A 19027-nucleotide genomic window follows, 5' to 3' on the forward strand; every position below is an offset into this window, starting at 1 on the left:
GCAAACAAATGCAGCCCTCTAATAATGTCTAACAAGGGATGAGTTACAATAAAGTTAAAAATATCTTTATAATGGAATTTTGCTTGGGCTTTTTGCTGTTAGTTTGTTTGGAGTTAGAAAAGCTGCTTTCTAATGGTTTTTCCATCCCCACACTGCCCTGAAAGATTCACACTGAGCTGGGCAGGTTTGTCCCTCCTGTGAGCCCATTTCCTGTGGCTCAGGTGAGCCTCAGTACTCCCTCTGAATGAGAAATTCAATGAACTCCATGTTATTCCAAAGCCAAAAGAAAGCAACTGTTGAAACCACAGCATTCCTGAGCTCCTGCCAGCACTACAGAAGACCCTCTCTGCTTTAGCAGTGCTTTATCATATTTTATGAATGTCAGCACAGACTCTGAATAGTTCTATTGTTTAGGATGGAAAACATTGTTTTCCCATTCACGTACACCTGAAATTGTGGGAAGGGAATTATTTTGGATCTCACTCTGTACCTTATTCAATTCCAGCAGTTCCTACAAAAGAAAACTCACCCTTGGGGTCATTATTGCTGTCAGGCATGACTCTGCCATTTTCTGCATTGTTAGACCTTTGCAAACCTGGTGTAGTTCTTGATATCTCATGTATCTTCTGCAGAATTTCAGTTAAACAAGCAACAATGTTGACTGGGACAGGATAAGGGGAAAGAAATTAAAATATATTATATATATGTATATATATATACCAATTGAAGTTTCCAGAGGACTCAGGTCTACCATGTGTAACAGAATGAGAATGAGGGTATAGAAGATTTGCATGTACAATTACCCAGAGAGATTTGGGAAGCATAGTGCCATAGCCAGCCAAAAGTCCTGATATAGAAAAGAATTCTCAGGGTTTGAGGAAGTAATTATTCAGGAAATTTTGATAAATATGTTAACTTGGATTTCATTGAAATTATGTGGGTTTTTTAAAAGTTTTGCTCGATTTTATTCTTTGTTCTCTCGTTTCCTAAGTTTGCATACCCCTGGGCATGCGTGCACACAAACACCTGCTTCTCCCCGGTGCAGACAACAAGGGAACTTTTCTGGGACCCTGTCAGGCTGGTGTATAACAGAGACCAGCAGGTTCCTGTGTAAACATGCCACTGAGCAGTTACAGCTGTTGCCCTCCTGGCCTTCACACAGTCATATCCCCACTGTAAGAATGGAGAGCAGGAACATATGTTGTGTTATTGGCTGTAGCAGCAATGCGTGAGTAGCAAAGAAAGAAAAGCGAGAAGCTCTGTGCTTCCAAGCTACATAATCAGGCACGGGGAATACATCACTGAACCATCATTTATGCTGAGGTTTAAGTGCTGTTTTTCTTGTTCTTGCTTTCCTGGCTCAGTTTCATGAACAGGCGGGTGATATCCAGCAGTCCGTACCGGGGCGGCGCTGCCAACGGCTACGCCTGCCCGAGTGGGACGGCGCTCCATTACGACGACGTTCCCTGCATAAACGGATCGGTAAGAGCTGGGCTTGCACACAGCACCTGCTGGGCATTGCTGGATGCGTGCACATCTGAAAATTCTCTTACCTAAAGATCCTCACTGGGCACTTTCCAGATTGACTCATGGTTTTTTGATTGGGGGTTGTAAACTCCTCTCACGCCTGTAGAATGTAAGGGCATGGGACATATTGTTTACATTAACCTGCATGTGAGCCAATGTGCATTTAGAAAGCAGTTGCCTGTTGATGATATGTTGCCAAGTCCTTGAATATAATACTCGGTCAAGGAGGAATTGTTTTACATTACACTGGAAAGGGCAAAATTAAGGACCAGGTACTTTTTGATGTCTGTTGAAAAAACACCAAAATCCAGACACTTCTCAGTCCCTGCAACTGCATTCCTGAGGACTGTAGGTGCTGTTTGTCCCAAAGGAGAGCCACAGTGGTCACTTCCATCTTCATAAATTGCAAACCTGATCGTAGGCAGATGTGTAATAGGATTTAACAGCTAGTTTATGCTAACCAATAGCAATATGGGCTCCTCAGTAAAATTTATATGGGAGCTACCACCCATGTCAGCTCTTAATTTGGACTGTTGTATAAAGGCCTCACTAAGGGCGAACTCAAGAGAAATTAAGGGTTTCAAAGTATGAAATGGACTGGACATTCATTCCTCCAGTGTGTCAGTAATGTCCAAAAGATGTTAGAAATCCCCTCCTGAGAACAGTGCGTGATCACTTGTGTGGAGAGCAATCTCTGTGTAGTGCTTGGTTGTGCTCCTGCCTTTGTTTGAGTAATGTACTACCATGACCAGGATGGGTTAAGAAAGGATATTTAGCAGTCAGGTTGGTCTTTTTTAAGGTTAATCAGATGAATCACTGGAGGCCTAATGTTGAGCTTTCCATTTTTTTAAAAACTATAAAGAAAAAAAGTTATTTTAGTTCTCAGAATAATAAATTTCTGTCAAATAAAATATGCTAACACATCAGCAGCTGATATTCATGGGAAAGACATGTAGCCTGAAGAAATAAAGAAAAAAAAAACCCTAGAAAAATTTGGCTTCTGATAGTTCCTAGGCTGTATTACTTTTAACAACTCATATACCATATGTAATCCCATGGATCTATAAACTGCAAGTATCCCCCTGCTAACACAGTCTGCCTGTGCCCGCCTGGTGCTTGAGTTGCCAGCTGAAGGTCCATGAAACAGTGAGGGTGACAGGTTTGCTTATACAGTGTCACATGCTCAGGGCTGAGGCTGTCAGCCCTGGAATGCAATGCTTGCTTTCCACACAGTGTCCTCTCCCCACTTTCTAAATAAGTGTAAGCAGTAAGTGTGTGCTCACTAAGCACTGGGGGCTTGCTGAAGGGCAAAGCATCACTAATGTTTTAATTTCACTGGGAGGTTCTGCATGGTGCATTGTTCACTAACTGCTGAGGTGTGTGTGTTGCAGTGGGAACCAGAAGATGGCTTTCCTTCCTCTCGTAGCAGGAACATGGGAGAAGAAATGCTTTATGATAACGCAGGCCTGTACGATAACTTGCCGTCTCCAAAAATCTTTGCGCGCTATCCGCCAGCTGACAGGAAACCCCATAGGTTATCTGCTGACAAACTGTCCTCTAACCATTACAAACACCCTGTCTCATCCAATCTGTCTTCTGCTCAGTCTGTCACTAATACCTCTGCTGTGGGGAGGGGATCTGGCTCACAGGTACTGTACTGTTTAATACCTAACAAAGCTTTTTATTTGTTGGCTGTTCTGTTTATCTGGTTGTTACCTGAAGGGACTGTTAGAGTCCTTTGGTATTAGCACTGAAGTGCCTGGAGTTTAGTTATGAGCCCACTGCAAATGAAGCAGGTCTGCAAAGTTATAAATTCCAATGTGGAAGTAGAGGTACTTGGGAAAGGCTTGCCCCACATGTTCTTGATTACTTATAGATTGTGAATAACAAGAAAAAAATAAATGTGACCTTCCACACTTAACCTGAATGCATGTCTAGCTACCTCCTAGCTCCTCAAGCAGATATGTATTTGAAAAAAAAAACCAGAATTGATAGGTGACATATGGCCTGACTGTGACAGCAAATTTGGCTCTTTAGAATTGTACTAACCTATATATCAAGCATACTATGGTTATATATATTTTGAATATGAATATGTATGTGAATATGCATATGTATAATAACTTGCTGTTATATATTCAGTAAATTATGTTGTATATATTCATATATACCATCTTTCTATTGCTGCCTGTTATTTTCTTCCCCATTAAAAAAAAATAAGCCTACGTCTCTGCTGCTTTCTGAGGGTGGCTCAAGCTTTTGTACCACAGATCTTAAACTAGAGAGCAGATGAAGTCCTGTGAGCTCAGTGTGGATGGGCACAACCCAGCAGGGGAGCAGAGCAAGCCTTGCTCCAACCATGCCAGGAATCTTCTAAGAGCCCTTAGCTGGTCTCTGAAAGGTGGTCATTGGCTTAAACCAAGATACCACAGTGTGAATATATCACAGTGATGGGTGGTTTTCCATCTAGTCTGACATCAAACAGTTAAGATAAATGTTTCCATTGTATAAGGTACCTTTCATACTATGTGTTAATTCGCTTAACCCTTACAAAAACCTCTTATTGGAATATTAGAATTCAATGCAGTTGCAGAATTGGAGGGCAACATGAGCAATAAATTACTGCAGCAGCAAGCTTCTCGATGCACTCCAAATTAAGTCCTCACAAAATTTTGGAAGCAGGAAAACAGAGCATGGCACACATATTCCCTGTGCTTGGCTGGAGCATCCTCCATGGAAACACTATGAGTAGGCAGGACAGGGTTATCTTCCCTGAGTACAGCTCACTGCCATGAGCTCTCTGGATGGAAACCCATGAACATCAGATATCCTGTTCCTGGGAACCTTGTGAGCCTCTCTGGCTATTATGAGAGGGTTTTTTAAGTAAGAAAAGCTTTTAAGTAGTAGCTAGAAGTTGTACAAGGAGAAAATGGTATGTTAATTCCTAGCACTTAAAAACGTGTAGTAATCATAATGTTTAAAAAAAAATACACCACAAGGATGGCAAGGTCATATAGTAAATAAGAAACAATGTTGTCTTTTTGTGTGGCAAACCCTGGTAGGATTTACTGTGTGAAATTAACTCTGAAAACCTTGTATTTCAAGAGTCTTTATTGTAAAAATTTTTTCAAAGGTACATTTTTTTCTGCCTTACAATGGCTTTCTTAATACTGTAAATGCCAGGGTTCTAAACTCATTGGAAACCATGATGCCCCCAGATCCAGGGAGTTCATCCCCTTGTTATCCTGTGATTGCTGGCACAGCTCCTGCTGAGCAGGCAGCCCCCAGAGGCATCTCTGGAGGAAGTGTTGTCTCCAGCCTAATCAATGTGCCCTATTAAGGCTCTCTGATGTAGCAAGCTGCTTTCTGTCAAGCTCTGCCCTTGATGAAAGGGTGAAAGTAATGCCAGTGGCATGGGAATAGTTGGAGCCCATTTATCCTTTTGTTTTCAAACAGTTTAAAGGCAAGAAGCCTCCTGTGACTACTAATGGGATCACTGCAAAAGCAAGAACTTTAAACAGCCAGCCGAAGAAATCTGAAACAGTTTCCTGTGTGAAGCGCACTGCATCCAGTGAGTATCTGTCCTCACTGCTGCCTTCCTTGGGACTGGAGTCAGGAATGGCAAATGTGAAATGTGGACCCATGGCTGCTGCAAAGTCATGAGGACAGCAGGGAAAAGAGAAAAATGATTCCTCATTTGGAGCAGAGAGGAATTGCATCTTCCTGTTGGAAAAGGAGGATGAGGAGCTGGTGCAGATGTAAGAGCACTGTGTTGCTCTAAAGTGGACTTACTAATGAAGTCTTATTTAAGAAGCCATGGATTTAATGGCAACAAGAGAAATTTGTGCTAGATTTTAGGACAAAAGTAAGTAGCTTCTAACTGACTAAAACTGGCTTTTAACAACTCTTTGTCAGAAATGACTTCGTATCAGAGAGTATGCCTTCAGATATGTGACAGACAAAGTGACCTCTTAGCTGACCTATCTTTGAGTCTGCAGCTGGAGCAGAGCTATAGAGGGGCTGTGATATGAATTAGACCACAAACGTATGTGAGCTATGAAATGAAACCATTTGTATGGGAAATAAAAAAGAAAGCTGTCAAGAATCAAAGAAGTGTGAATATCTTTGTATTCTCTTATGTAAGGTGAGAAAAGATGTGCACTTGAAGTAGGAATGAAAGCCAGGCAAAAGGCCAAGCAGTTGATTTTTCCTCTGACCCTTTCAATTAGAAATGAAGGGTTCATAGCTAGAGATTAGCCTCCTTTCCATCTTCTGAACTACAGAGAAAGATGAGGACATTTTTCAAAACCAGTGTGCTATAAGGCAACTGGTATTTCTCATTTTCCTCATGTAAATATAAAGAACAAACTGTCTTCCATATCATTGTTGTAGCTGTGCTGCAGAACTTGGCAGAAATCATGGACTTTGAGAAAGAGCCAGTGGAAGAGGAATGCCAAACCTTTTTCTCAAACTATAGAATTATAGAATGGTTTGGGTTGGAAGGGAGCCTTGAAGATCAACCCATTGCAACACCCCTGCCTTGGGGAGCCATGACATGCCTCATATCATGTCTAGTCTGAGGGACTAGTTCACAGTTGTTTAAACTGTTAGTTTAAACCCTCATTAACTCCAATCTGATACATGCAGATGCAGAGCAGTACAAATACGGCAAGAATCGTGTGGAGGCAGATGCAAAGAGATTACAGAGCAAAGAGGAGGAGCTGCTGAAGAAGAAGGAAGCCCTGCGGAACAGGCTGGCCCAGCTCCGGAAAGAGAGGAAAGATCTGCGTGCTGCCATTGAAGTCAATGCTGGTAGGAGGTGCTTTCTGTGCTCAGCTTTCACCTGAGAATAAGGCTTAATTATGCAAACAGCTTTGTATTCTGTGCTGAAGGCATGTCACGCTAAACAAGGTTTGGTTTTGATGCTTAGCAGTACTCTGTAATGTCTGTATTTGCTTCCTGTATAGATACAAAATGTATAAATAAAAATACTTATGTGTAAGTATATACTTTTATATGTTTTGTATATATATGTGTATGTATATACTTATTTTATATATGCCTGTGTGTATATACACATACCTGAGGAATTACACTGGTGAGAAATTATATAAGCAGAACATAGGAGTAACTTTTTTGTCACTAGCTAATTATATTTTCATGATATGGGAAAAGAAAAAATCTAAAAATACTGATTTGAAACCAGACTAGGTATCTAGGTATGTCACTTGATAGAAAGCATTTAACTTATCCTACTAAACTTTTTACATGAAAAAAGTGTTTTATGCAAAAGACCTATTATTTTTTTGTGTCACTGATATGTAGAGACCTTGTTTCCTTACTTTTTAGAAAAAAAAATAATTTCTTTAAGGCTCAATTTAACGTTGTTATTATTGAAATAATAAAATTGCTGTGAATGACAGGCAGGAAGACCCAAGTGATTCTTGAAGACAAGTTAAAGAAGCTGGAAGAGGAATGCAAGCAGAAGGAGGCTGAGCGTGTAAACCTGGAGCTAGAACTGACTGAGGTGAAGGAGAGCCTTAAGAAAGCCTTGGCTGGGGGCATCACCCTGGGCTTGGCTATTGAACCCAAATCAGGAACATCAAGTCCACAGGTATGCAAAGCCATTGAACATGCAAATCCCAGTACCATGGGCTGGGAATGCTCCAGCAAAAATGAGCAGGAACTGAGAGTTTTATAATGGTTTGTTCAGCCCAAGAAATAAGAGCAGAATTAAATACCTTTCTGTGTTACTTACATTTCCTACAGCAGCAGGGAGCAGGTAGACATGGGTATCACAGCAGGATGTGTTAGGATAATGTGCAAAAAGCCAACACCTTGTGCTCAGTGGTTGTACAAGTGCAAACTGAGACATTGCTCCAGCCCAGGGAGGTTTAAATGCACCAAGTCATTGTGCAGTGATGGAGACCTGCTTGTGCTGGTCCCCTGTCAGTTGTGTCACTTGGCAAGGACTGCATCTCACCTTCAGGGTGGAGCTTGGCAGTCCTGGCTTGTGCTATAGATCTGTGTCTGAAGCAGCCATCACAGAAACATCAGAGTGGGATGCATCAGTTCCTCTGGATTATCCATAGTTGTTTAATCAAACCCATCGCTGTTTAACAGAAAAGAAACTTCAATTTTCATCACAGAACACACATGCACATTGTTTTGTTTCTTTTGTTTTAATCTCTTTTTCATTTACTCATAATTATTATGAATATAGTTTCTTTAAAAGAGAGTTCTGCAGTTCTGAATCTAAAGTAGAAAATACTTCACATGTGAGTACTTGAAGCAAACTCAATATAGGCTTTTCACTCTTTATTAGTCTCCGATTTTCAAGCACCGAACTTTGGAAAACTCTCCAATCTCCAGCTGTGATACCAGTGATACTGAATGCTCCATCCCTGTGAACAGTGCTGCAGCTCTGAAGCGACCTCCCTCATCAAACAGTTCTCCATGTAGAGGCCATGTCCTTAGGAAAGCAAAGGTGAGAGAACTGATGTCTAAATTTTCTTTTTCTGCGCTTTTTCATGCTTTCTTACAAAGTCTTATTTTGCCTTGAGAATTTCTAAATCATTCATATTACTTCATAAATACTGCTGGTTTGGGGAACCTTTTGCAGAATTGGTAAGTAGTTTGGGAGACAGATTTGACTCTACTCTGATTCCATGTTTTTCTCTGCTTCTTTATAGACTTAATTTGCAAAGTAAGTTGTCTGTGGTGTAGATAGTCCATGTGTGCACTACTCTGTGTATCAGAGAAGTGGTTAAAAGAGCAGTTATAGTAAGTGATTAAAAGTGGCACAAGGTTGGGTCTGATCTTTTCCAGGTACTGCAAGAACAGAATAGATGTACTTTATAATTATTGACAATGCATTGTGCAAGTATCAATGTACATTTAAAGTAAAAGTTGAATTGCTTTAATTTTGTCTTGCAAGTACCAGGCTGAAATTTGCTGTCCTCTTGTATTGTTACAGTTTTCTAATTTTTGTGGTTTAGTTGAAATGGGATTGGTATTACAATTCTTCTGAGCTAAATTTGCTGGCAGCATAAGCATGTGGGCAACACATAACCAAGGGTGACAATAATAGTGTTGGGCCCAAGCTTTTGTTTATTTAGTAGTTCACTGCTAGTTGTAATTATAAACAGCAATAATCATAAACACTTACTGTTCATGAAGGCTATTTCCTTTTTTCATTGATGTCTTCTGTACTGGGATTTCTTCAAGTAACTTTTGTTGCATGTATTCATTGATTATATAAATTTCCAGTGTCTGAGCATAAGGCTGGAACCTAAATGTAGTGGATACTGAAAAATCAGCGTCTCAAAAATTATTTTATTATTAAATTATCATAACAGAATTGTTTTTCCTGATATACAATTTGTGAGAGCTTTCTCACCCTGTGCATGGACATGAACTGCTTTCTCCTGCCAGTTAGTCTGATTCATTTAAATCCAACTAAGAATAATTACACTCAGCATAATAATCAACTTTGAAGTTTGCAGCTTGTGTTTCAAACCTGAGGAAGGATTTATGTGCTCTAAGGCTTATCTGCATATTCCAATTATACCCTAATTTGTGCCATAATGATACCATCTCTAACTGTACACTCTGTCTTAGATATTAGTTCAGCAATACTCAGGGAATGTGGTCTAGCAGAGAACAGTCCATGCAAATGGGAACATGGATTTTTTGCTGGACAGGCACATAAAATCCAGACATCTAATCATTACAGCTGGAGAAACCAAGGCATTATAAAAACCTAAACATTTTTGGTGTAAAAAATACCTTCCTGTAGTACATTTTTTATGCTCAGCATATACCATACAGGAAAACCCTGCTGTGTTGTTTGATGTCAGTGTGCTTTGGATGGCACGGTAAGTTGGTCAAGCTTTTTGGCAGAGGATATAGGATTAGGCTAATCAAAAAGGATATGGAGCAGCTAAGCATATTTTTCCCATGCTGGGAAAAACAACTCAAAGTATCCAATTCAGCTTTAACAGCTTTTTCCCTAAAACTTCATGCACTAAATATTAAGAGTGAAATTTTGCTGAATTGAACAGTGCAGCCCAATGTGTTCTCAGCCCACTGGCAGCCACAGCTGCCACCAGGTGCACATCTGCAGCACGCCCCACGCTCAGGGGTCGCTCTATATTGTGGGGCTGGAATTTGGCTCTCAGTTCTTTTGGCCCTTTGCAGTTGAGAGTGAGCCCAGGCCTTGTAGATGTGGCTCAGGGAAGGGTGTCACACGTGAGTATCCCCGAGCAGAGCTTGGCTCTCCACACATGGATGTCAGTGCAGTTTGTGGGAGTGACCATGTCTGTGCTTGCACTTGCATCTCCAGCAGCTGGCACACCTCCCAATGCTATGAGGGAGTTCTATAATCATTCAAAATGTCAGAATATGTTTTTTTGAATGCATTGAATGCCTCCCTTCTTGCCCTTTTCCTTGCACTGCTGAGCCTGTCACCTGCCAGCCTTGTGTTCACAGGCAGTCCCAGCCGTGCTCCCCAGGCTGCAGTGCAGTGACTGTGCAGGGACAGCTGCTGCTGCTGCACCTGGTACAGCAGGCTGGGGAGCTCTGCCTCCAAAACCTTTCTCCTCTCAGATGCACTGACATTAGAAGGAAATACAGAGAGAAGCAGTAAGATTTAGTGTTATGCAAGTGTAAGAAAACAGCAATTTCAGGATTGGCTGTTTGGAACAACTCTATACATACACACGTATATATGCATACCTACATTTGAAATTTTTAACTTTTCTTTTTGAAGGTATCTTTACTTTTTTTTTTTTTTCAGAAAGTATGATACATTTTTAAGAAGCCAGGAGGCATTTTAATTGCAGTTTTGTAATCTGTACTTGGCTAGAAATTGAGACTCTAATTAAAATACAGAAAACAATATTCTGCGTCAGTAGTCCTAGAGAAGTAAAAAGCTTCAAATATCTTTGCTGCACAGCAACTATTTAAAGATTTTATTCATTTATTCATTTATTCATTTAAATATCAAATTAGTTTCTAAAAGCAAATGGTTATGTGCAGCAAGAAAACTGAAATTAGAATTTTTGATTTGTTTTTGAAACTAGTGGGCTGGTGAATGTCAGCATCTTACATCTTGCTTATGTTCAAGGACTGGAGAAGAAAAGGAACTGGGTTCCCAGCTCCCAGTCAGGCTGTCAGTGTTGACATAGACATTCTTTCCTTGGTGTGAACCTGCAGGAGCCTTGGAAAGAAAGAAGAAGTTCCTTTTGCACCTGCAAAAGAAGTTTCTGCTTTCAAGGCTTATTTAACACTTCAAAAAATTCTCCTCCCAGTTGCTTAGCCAAGGACTTCCTTTATAGATTTGGTAGCATATCCATAGCGAATATACATTTAATAGAGTTGTAAAAGTAATCTGATTTTTACCAGTACTGTGTTTTAGCTTTAGAATTACCCTAATTTTAAGAGTAAAACTGAATATTTAAAATACACTGCGTTTTAGTAAAAGCACCATTTAAATGAAAAAAACAAGTAAACACAAGTTTAGAAACAAAGTAAATTATTGTCTACCTTGAAACCTAGGGGTTTTTTTCTTACATTGCTAAAGCACCCATCAAGTGTGACTTTTACTGTTATTTTACAACAGCTGAAGAGGTGTCATGGTCATACAGCTGTTCAGCCAAACTAGTGCTCTTACTGCAGCAGAAACAGCCATTTACGTGCATAAGTAATGGATTTCAGTCAGAGCTCTTAAATGTTGTGGAATGAGTGTTCAGTTCAGGAATTCAGGTTGGAAGCCAAGCCAGCAGGCTGCCTGCAGAGTGTCTCTGCAGAGTGATGGGTCAGGGAGGGATCTGCAGCCCCCAGTGCCTGGCAGGAGCAGCTGGGGGGTTGCTCCTTTGGGATTGCTGGAGCCAGAGGCCACCTGTGGATCTCCAGTAGTTCCTGATGGCTGTAAGGGTGAGGCTCAGGGAGGGTACAGTGTGCATGTCCTAAGGTGAGCCCATCCTGCTTCAGCCCTTCTGCTGCTATGTACTGTTAGGAAATGCTGTAGGTGTCATTCAGTAGTTACAGTTTTTACTGAACTGGGTGTTCACCTGCAGCAACCTCAAGATTTTCACATATGTGGCAGAAAAAATGTCAATACCTTGCCCTGAGACGTACGACCAAAAGCATTATATACATGGTTTTCTGTGTTCTTGTCCTCAGCTAATAGGTGGAGAAATTGAGGCACAAAAAGTTAATACAAATTGAGCTATTTCTAACAAGTTAAAGAAATTGTTTTATCTATAAGGCAAACAAATGCAGTGCAAATTGACTTGTTTTTCTTAACCTCTCCTGTTAGTCTCTCTGCTAAGTTGCTCTTTTTAGCCATAGAATTATGTGTTTGCCATGAGTCTATTAATAAAAAAATTGAAGAGCAGTAAAGCAATCACTTGTTGTCAGCTCTGAGATATATTGAGAGCTTCCTGCTGTCTCACACAAGTCATTTAGAGAGCCCTGTGTGCTTAAATCAGCCTCTCCCTTACTCAGGGAGGGATGAGTGCTTTGCACCAGCTGTGGGGTGGGAATTGCTCCAGAAGTCCCCTCTGCAGAGTACAAACATGGCTTATTTGCACTGCACTAGAAAATAGGTTGCTGTATATTGTTGTGGAAGGGTGGATGCTGTGCACGGACTATCAGAACATACTTGTTAGCATTCCCTGACTTGTGGGCTGAATCCAGCAAAGTTAATGGAAAAACTGTTATTGATCCCAGTTGTGTCTTAGCAGATATGATGACATCAGTGAAATATCCTGATTTCTTTTAACATTTTCTGTATCTTTTTTCATCCCTTTTCCAGGAATGGGAGATGAAAAACGGGACATAAACCTAGCAAAGCCACTCACTTTCCATAAAGGCCTTACCTACTACAGACCAAGACATAGGCTGCAAAGGACTCACCTGAAAGGTCACATCAAGTGATGAAACATAGGAAGTTTTATAACTCTGTTAAGTTATGGTAGCTTGGCGCTATTTGCCTGTATTCCCTCTACTGTATTGCTGTGTAACTCTGTGTGCCCCTTTTTATTAGCTGTAACTCCTTGTTTCCAACTTCACTGGTAAAGAAAGTGAAAACCAAAAATACCCAACCATAGGAATTAAAAAGGAGCATAAAGTCACAGTTGAAAGTTTACTTTGCTGAGCCAGCAGAGAACCAGGAATGTTAATTGTAGTGCATCAGACGGCCGGAACGCTGCTGTAGACTGGTGTGAAATCTTGACTCTTACAGCTCAAACTGCCTCTGAACACTGCCACAGAGCAGGTCTAACTCCTCAGCAGAGGCTGTGCTGGTAGCTGCTCTCATGGCAAAACAAAACTGAGGAAATGAGCAGTGCCTGCTCAGCCCAGGAGCTCTGCAGGGCATGACAATGGCTCGTTGGTGAAGTGTTTTTTGGATATTTTTAGACAGATGCTTTTGTTGGGAGATAAAAAGCTGCCAAACTTTGAGACAGATGCATTTTTGTATGTTCTCTTTATTGCTGTTCTGAAGCACCAGTCATTTTCAAAGGTCATGTTCTTGAACTATGACTTGTTCCTGATTTTTTTTAAAAGGCAAACAGGTATTTTTAGATACTGCTTCTTTTCTATACATTTTGAAGAAGAAAAAGAAAACAATTTAAATTAGTCCTCAACAGATAATGGCAAATCAGAATAACTTATGCAGTCAGTCTTGTTTTGTTTTTTATGATATCGTATTGTTAAACTTGAGGTATAGAACACTGCTGTACTTTGTTTCCTTTGTCTTTTCAGACCTCAGCTACTATTTTTGAGGAAGATGGACTGAAAAGCTGATAATTTTCAGACTCTTTTATAAACAGTTTAACAAATAATTGGGGATTTTCTCAAACAGGAGTCCATTTCTGTTTAGTAGGAAACAGCCTCTTGCATTTTAGTCTGTAAAATTACAAAAAATCTGTTTTTCTTTGTCTCCATCCATGTCATTCCCAAGAAATGACATGCAGTAAATTGCCACTGAAGCCCTTCAAAATCTCAAGATTCGTTTTAAAAAATCAGGAGGGGGAGGGGGGAGAATATCTAATAAGATGGTTTCTTTTTCTCTTTTGTTTTTTTTAGGCCTTTGGAGAGCTTTGAATCATCCTCTCAAGATATTTTTCCTCCTCAGCTGTGAGGAGTAGAAAATTAATTTTAAAAATTACCTCAAAATATGAGTAGGATTTTAATCACAGATATTAGGGCTGGAGTCTTGATAATTAGTTAAGACTGCAATTAAAATCACAGAAGTTGGCAAGACAGCAGTTATCAAGGATCACATCCCTTTATGGCCAAGCCTGCAGATTATCTCTCCTTTAGGAATGGGTCTGTGCAACTCCTGGAGGGTACACTGGGATTCTCAGCTGAGCTGGGTGCCAGGGGACTTCTGCAGGAGCTTGTGGGGTTTTAAGGCACAGAGCTGTCAAAAAGCCCTGACAGGAGACAGGGCTGTGTCCTGTTCCCAAATGCATTTAGGGCCAGGGATCCCACTGACCTGAGCAGTGCAGAAATGGGGCCCAGCATGAGAAAAGGCTCTTTGCATCCTGTGGCTGTGCTTGGTGCAAAGTGCCACAGGAATGCAGATACAGAAGGAAAGGAAGTGTCAGTGTGGTTTTCATTGAAAACACAATTCTATATTAGTTTAGGTCACTTACTTATTAACTCTCTAACTAGAGGGCACATTGTGTACTGTATGACTATGGACTAAACAGCATCAAATTCCCATAAATAATAGCAGAAACAAATTTGAAGCAAAAGTAAGTTCATTTAGGCTTTTTATTTCAAATTAAGTTATTTATTTGTATATTTCAATAAATATTTAATTTATATCTGTACATATTTATAATGCAAATTAGGCTTCTAGTCAACGTTAGCAATGATGTAACAGTTGCCATTAAGAAGTGGTCCCACATCAAATAATGCAGAGTAGTCAAAAGCCAGATCACTTGTCTTGTTTACCCAATATTGGCATTGTCTCTTTCCACCCCCTTATCCCATGGTAAAAAAATAAGAAAAATACCTTGGCAAGGACAGGTTTTAGTCCATGCCTGAGGTAGATGTGTATAAATCTCTGCCCAGGCAAACAGAAATTGTGTGGTGCAGCTTCTTTCAGCTCTGCTGTAGGTGCAGGTGTCCCTCAGCACCTGTAGCACCCTGGGCCCCTTCAGTGCCTGCTGCACAGGGGCTGCCACCCAAAATAAACACCTCTCACTCTTCCTCCAGCAGAGGCTCCACAAAGCCACCCCTGCTTTAGTCTATTCTGTACAACAGCCAAGGTTTTGAAAGGAGGAAAACCAAAAAGCTTGGGAAATAACCTTTCTCTACAGACCACTCTCAGTGCTGTGAAATGTACTCTGTTGCCTTGAATAGCACTATTGCTGCACAATTTTTTTATAAAGAGCGACAGAGTTTGTATTTTCACCGTTTTTAGATTTCAGGATCACCAGGCAAACTCAGCCATAGAGCAGCATGACTTTTGTTTTAAAGGAAAACTCGTATTTTGAACCATTTCTATGTCTTCTAAGAAAATGTTACTCTTATGCTTCCTCACCAAATGCCTGTTACTGTACCAGGTGCTTTTTTAAAATTGTTTGTTTTGTTTGGTATTTTTTAAATGGGTGATGCTTTTTTTAAAAAAAAACCCAGATCATAACTTTGGGGGATCAAGGGTATTTTTTTTTAATGAGATGATTGTGGCAATTTGATTTTTCAAATGGAGAATATTAATTTAGTATCAAGTTTTGTTAGACACTTTCAAATTAATTGGCCCAGGGTGTATGTTGTATGATAATGTTCTCATATTAAGAATGTAATTATTTCCTTATTGTATTTTTTAAAAAACAAAATCATATTTAAAAAAAAAAATCTCTGTGAAAAAAAAAGCATGATAGAAACATGGAAAAAAAAGGTTTTGTTTTATTTTTGTTATTGGATATGTTGGCAGTGCCCATTATAATTGACTGTAAATATAGCCTTTCTACTGTATTTCTCAGTGTATTTAAGTTTTTTTTGACACACATTCATGGACATTTCTGTTAAAAAAAAAAAGTTAAAATAGACTCACCTTCAAATGTGTGTCTTAGTAGCTTCAACTAACTTTATGCCTTTCTAGTTTATTCTTCAGAAAGTCTTGCAAAGTGTGAAAAAAGACTGGCACCTGGTAGGTGCGACAGATCCGAGACCATTATTAATAATAAAGTTGCCTGTCAAAAAAAGGATTTGTATTGCTGTTTCTTGGTGTTTGTCAGTTCCAGAAGCACCTTAGGGTGCTAAGGTGGCACCTTAGCAGGTCTCCTGCAATAGCCTCAGCTGAGAAGCATTCTTCTGTGCCAGTCAGCTGAAAAATGTTTGAACATTATCACAAGGGGTTTTTTGTATCAGTTGTATCCCTATTTAACTGAGCAAAGACCTCCTGGAACTTGAATGCAGCCTGAGGACTCCTGGCAATGGAAATGTGGGATTTGGTGTATTTAGAGCTCATTGCAGCACTTCTCCCTTGCCTCTTGAAAGTTTGCTTAGATGTCAACTCCACTAATAAATTATGCAATATGTAAAACATTAAAAATTATCTCTAAGAAGTGAAAGTAGATTAAAATTAAACTGAGCTGATTATCAGGCTGCTTAAAGATGAATGTAGCAATTTCTTATAGATGAGTGACAGATGAGATTGAGAAGTGTTAAGCTGTAATTACTCCTTGCTGCTTTTCTTAGATTGTGCTCTTGCTCCTGTTATACCACAATTATTACCAAATTTATGAAGTAGAAAGCTTAAATAGAATATACATTTCATTTTCTCAAACTGAGGGAAGCAGTATTCTAAAGTAATTAATTGGTTTCTTTCTTTAGTTACAGTCCCCAAGATCATAATGGAGTTATAATAGGTAGGTCTGTGTACTGTGTAGTAACAACAGTTAAACACAAATATATGAAAATAAATGAAAACAAACAAAAATTAACCTTAAAACACAACAGGAAAAATAAAAGTAACAAACCTGACATAATTCTGTGGTCTAAAATGCAGCAAGTATCTCTAGCTCTGTGTGATTCAGAAAACTTGCAGAAGCAAATGGGAAAAAAAAAAAAAAAAAAAAAACAAAAAAAAAAAACAAAAAACAAAAAACCACCTGCATTGCTGGTGTCTCAATAATCTGCTTTTGTACCTCTACGACATTATCCAGAGTCTGGGCACTGACTGTCATAAATAGATAAACTCTGTGGGTGATGGTACAAGGGGCACAGCAATTCCTCCAGACAAGGAAAATCCTATTCATGTGCCTATGAAGTTCAAGGGAAAACCAAAGATAAGGTCATTCCAGTGTGGAAAAAAAAAAAAAAAACCATCTTGGGGAGGGCACTGTGTTAATAGGTTATAAAAATGGGGAAACAAAATAGTCCCTGCCACTAAAAGTACAACACTGAGGGCATCAAAATTAATGATCAGTTTCAAAACAACTGCCCAATTCAGCTGCAGAACTTGTCCCAGCATTTTATTGATGCTAAAAGCTTAGATGGGTCCATAAACAATAAACAAAATTCGTGTCAGAAAGTAATTGCCTAAAGTATCAAACACAAAGCTCCCTGTGTCAAAGCAGAAGAGTCCAGAGGCTGGAGGCTGGAAGGGTATTTAGTTTAAGTTTCCTTGTGTGCTTCCCCTGCTCCCCTGACACATTGCTACTGATAAATGAAATTGTGTTCTTTCACAGAAAAATATATATATTATTTTTTCACACCAGTAGTTACAAAAACATTCCCTTTTACAAAGCAGTGTATCATAGTTTTTTCAATTTGACTTCTAAAGCAAGCATCTCTCTTTTAAGATCAAGGCAATGCAAAATTATTCTTTCACAATTTATTAGATAGCAAAAAAATCTTACCAAGGTATTCCTTGTCAGTAATCTGATTATGAGGTACTAATTTTCTTATTAGATTTTGTAGAACCAGTAGAGTTACAGCTACAAGGTGCTGAGCTGAACATAAGCTTAATTCCTGGTTTAATTACTAATTTTTGAATAGACTGTTAGTTGCCCTCACTGAATTATTCCTAACAATTTTTACTTTCTTAGTCTGTTTTTTAGCATGTGCTGCTGATTTTGAATTTTTTTTTTTTTTTTTTTTTTTTTTTTTGAGATCAGCGTTTGGTCTGATGCTGTAATGGCAAGAATGGATCCTTTTCTCACTTTCAAAACACACTGGGTAGCATTTGTACTATTTTGCTTCAGTTTTTGAAAACCAAGAGGGTCAGAGTACAGTAATGTTTTCTCCACAGCAGCTGGATCCATAGGAAAGAAAAACATCTTTCAAGGCATAAATCACAGAAAGAAAAATAAAAAAAAAAGAATCAGTGTCTTAATGGAAAACAAGAAAAAATATTGGCTGTTGTTTATGCCTCAGAAGTTTTATTATAGAGACATGACTTGTGATGATATTGAAACCAGTTAAGCTTCAAAATAGGATAGCAATTAATATGACTTTGATGGCACCAGCAAAGGAAGCAGAAGTGCAACAATTATTATTTTATTTCCATGGAAACCTGTTTCTGAAGTAAAATAGCCCTTTAGATTAAGTATTAGCAAATTTTATTTGGTGTCTCATTTATGGGAGCAGCTTGGCTGTGTCTGTTCTCACTCCTGACCTTCCAAATCAGGAGCTTTGCTTGGAAAGAATTATTGGAACATCATTAAAAATCAGAGACTTAAGAATTTCTTTGAGTTTTGCTTTTATTTATATCAGAGCACTAAATTTGGAAAATGAGATGTCATTTGAGATTCCACTTTTTTGGAGATAATCTGCAGTTTAACATCTCAGCTAGCCACAATACAGGATTAGAGAAGCTGAAATTACAAATTGCAATGTTTCCTAGCTGAGCTGCACAAGCAGGGGAAGCCTCAAGCTTAATTCCTGCACCCAGGCTCACATTTAGCATGGTGTAGGGTCAGATTCCCACACCACAGCCTTCCTCCAGCTGCCAGCTCCTTCACAGGCACCATGAGAAAGTGCTGAACCAGGGCAGGCTGAGAAAATTCAGTTTAATCTTGTCTGAATTATTTTTCCTTTTAATTGTCCATCTTTAGATCCTCAAAATACAGCCACTCTGTGAATAAGTAATCCATTTGTGGTCCTATTAAAACTTTTATAAAGTTTGTATAGCTAATTTAAAAATCAGCAGATAATAGTTCATGTTGCTGCTTTATCCCAGTATGAGGTTTAATAAGACTTCACATTGCACATCCACAACCACAACAATTGGCAACACCTCTGTCCTTCCCCTGTGGGCAACAGGCAGTGAAAAGAACCATCAGGTTTTTATTGTACCAGTGTACAATAAACATACGCTTTCCATGGGATTGCACCAAGCAGCAACCACCTCTCAGCAAACCATAAACTCTGCTCCAGCCTGAAATATGAGCTACACCAAAAGCAGCTCACCTCTAAACTTTGAAGCAGGAAGGAATGCCCAGTCTGCAGGGATACAAGGCATTTTCTGACTTTA

General features: G+C 39.3%; 1 protein-coding gene across 3 annotated transcripts in view; it reads left to right on the forward strand.

Moving 5' to 3' along the window:
- AFAP1 (actin filament associated protein 1) overlaps positions 1–15592 on the forward strand; it is a 112159-nt gene extending 96567 nt beyond the window's left edge. For 2 of the 3 annotated variants that reach the window (XM_079305317.1, XM_079305318.1), the window contains exons 12-17: positions 1365–1482; positions 4984–5098; positions 6175–6339; positions 6951–7141; positions 7853–8014; positions 12347–15592. In XM_079305317.1, the coding sequence (XP_079161443.1) occupies positions 1365–1482; positions 4984–5098; positions 6175–6339; positions 6951–7141; positions 7853–8014; positions 12347–12373 (778 nt within the window). In that variant the 3' untranslated portion in view covers positions 12374–15592. Of the gene's footprint in view, positions 1–1364; positions 1483–2918; positions 3177–4983; positions 5099–6174; positions 6340–6950; positions 7142–7852; positions 8015–12346 lie in introns of all 3 variants that reach the window. The other variant, XM_079305319.1, reaches the window with a different exon arrangement.
- The last annotated feature ends 3435 nt before the right edge of the window (positions 15593–19027 follow it).

Source organism: Erithacus rubecula (genome assembly GCF_903797595.1).
Source record: "Erithacus rubecula genome assembly, chromosome: 5".
Classification (NCBI taxonomy): Eukaryota; Metazoa; Chordata; class Aves; order Passeriformes; family Muscicapidae; genus Erithacus; species Erithacus rubecula.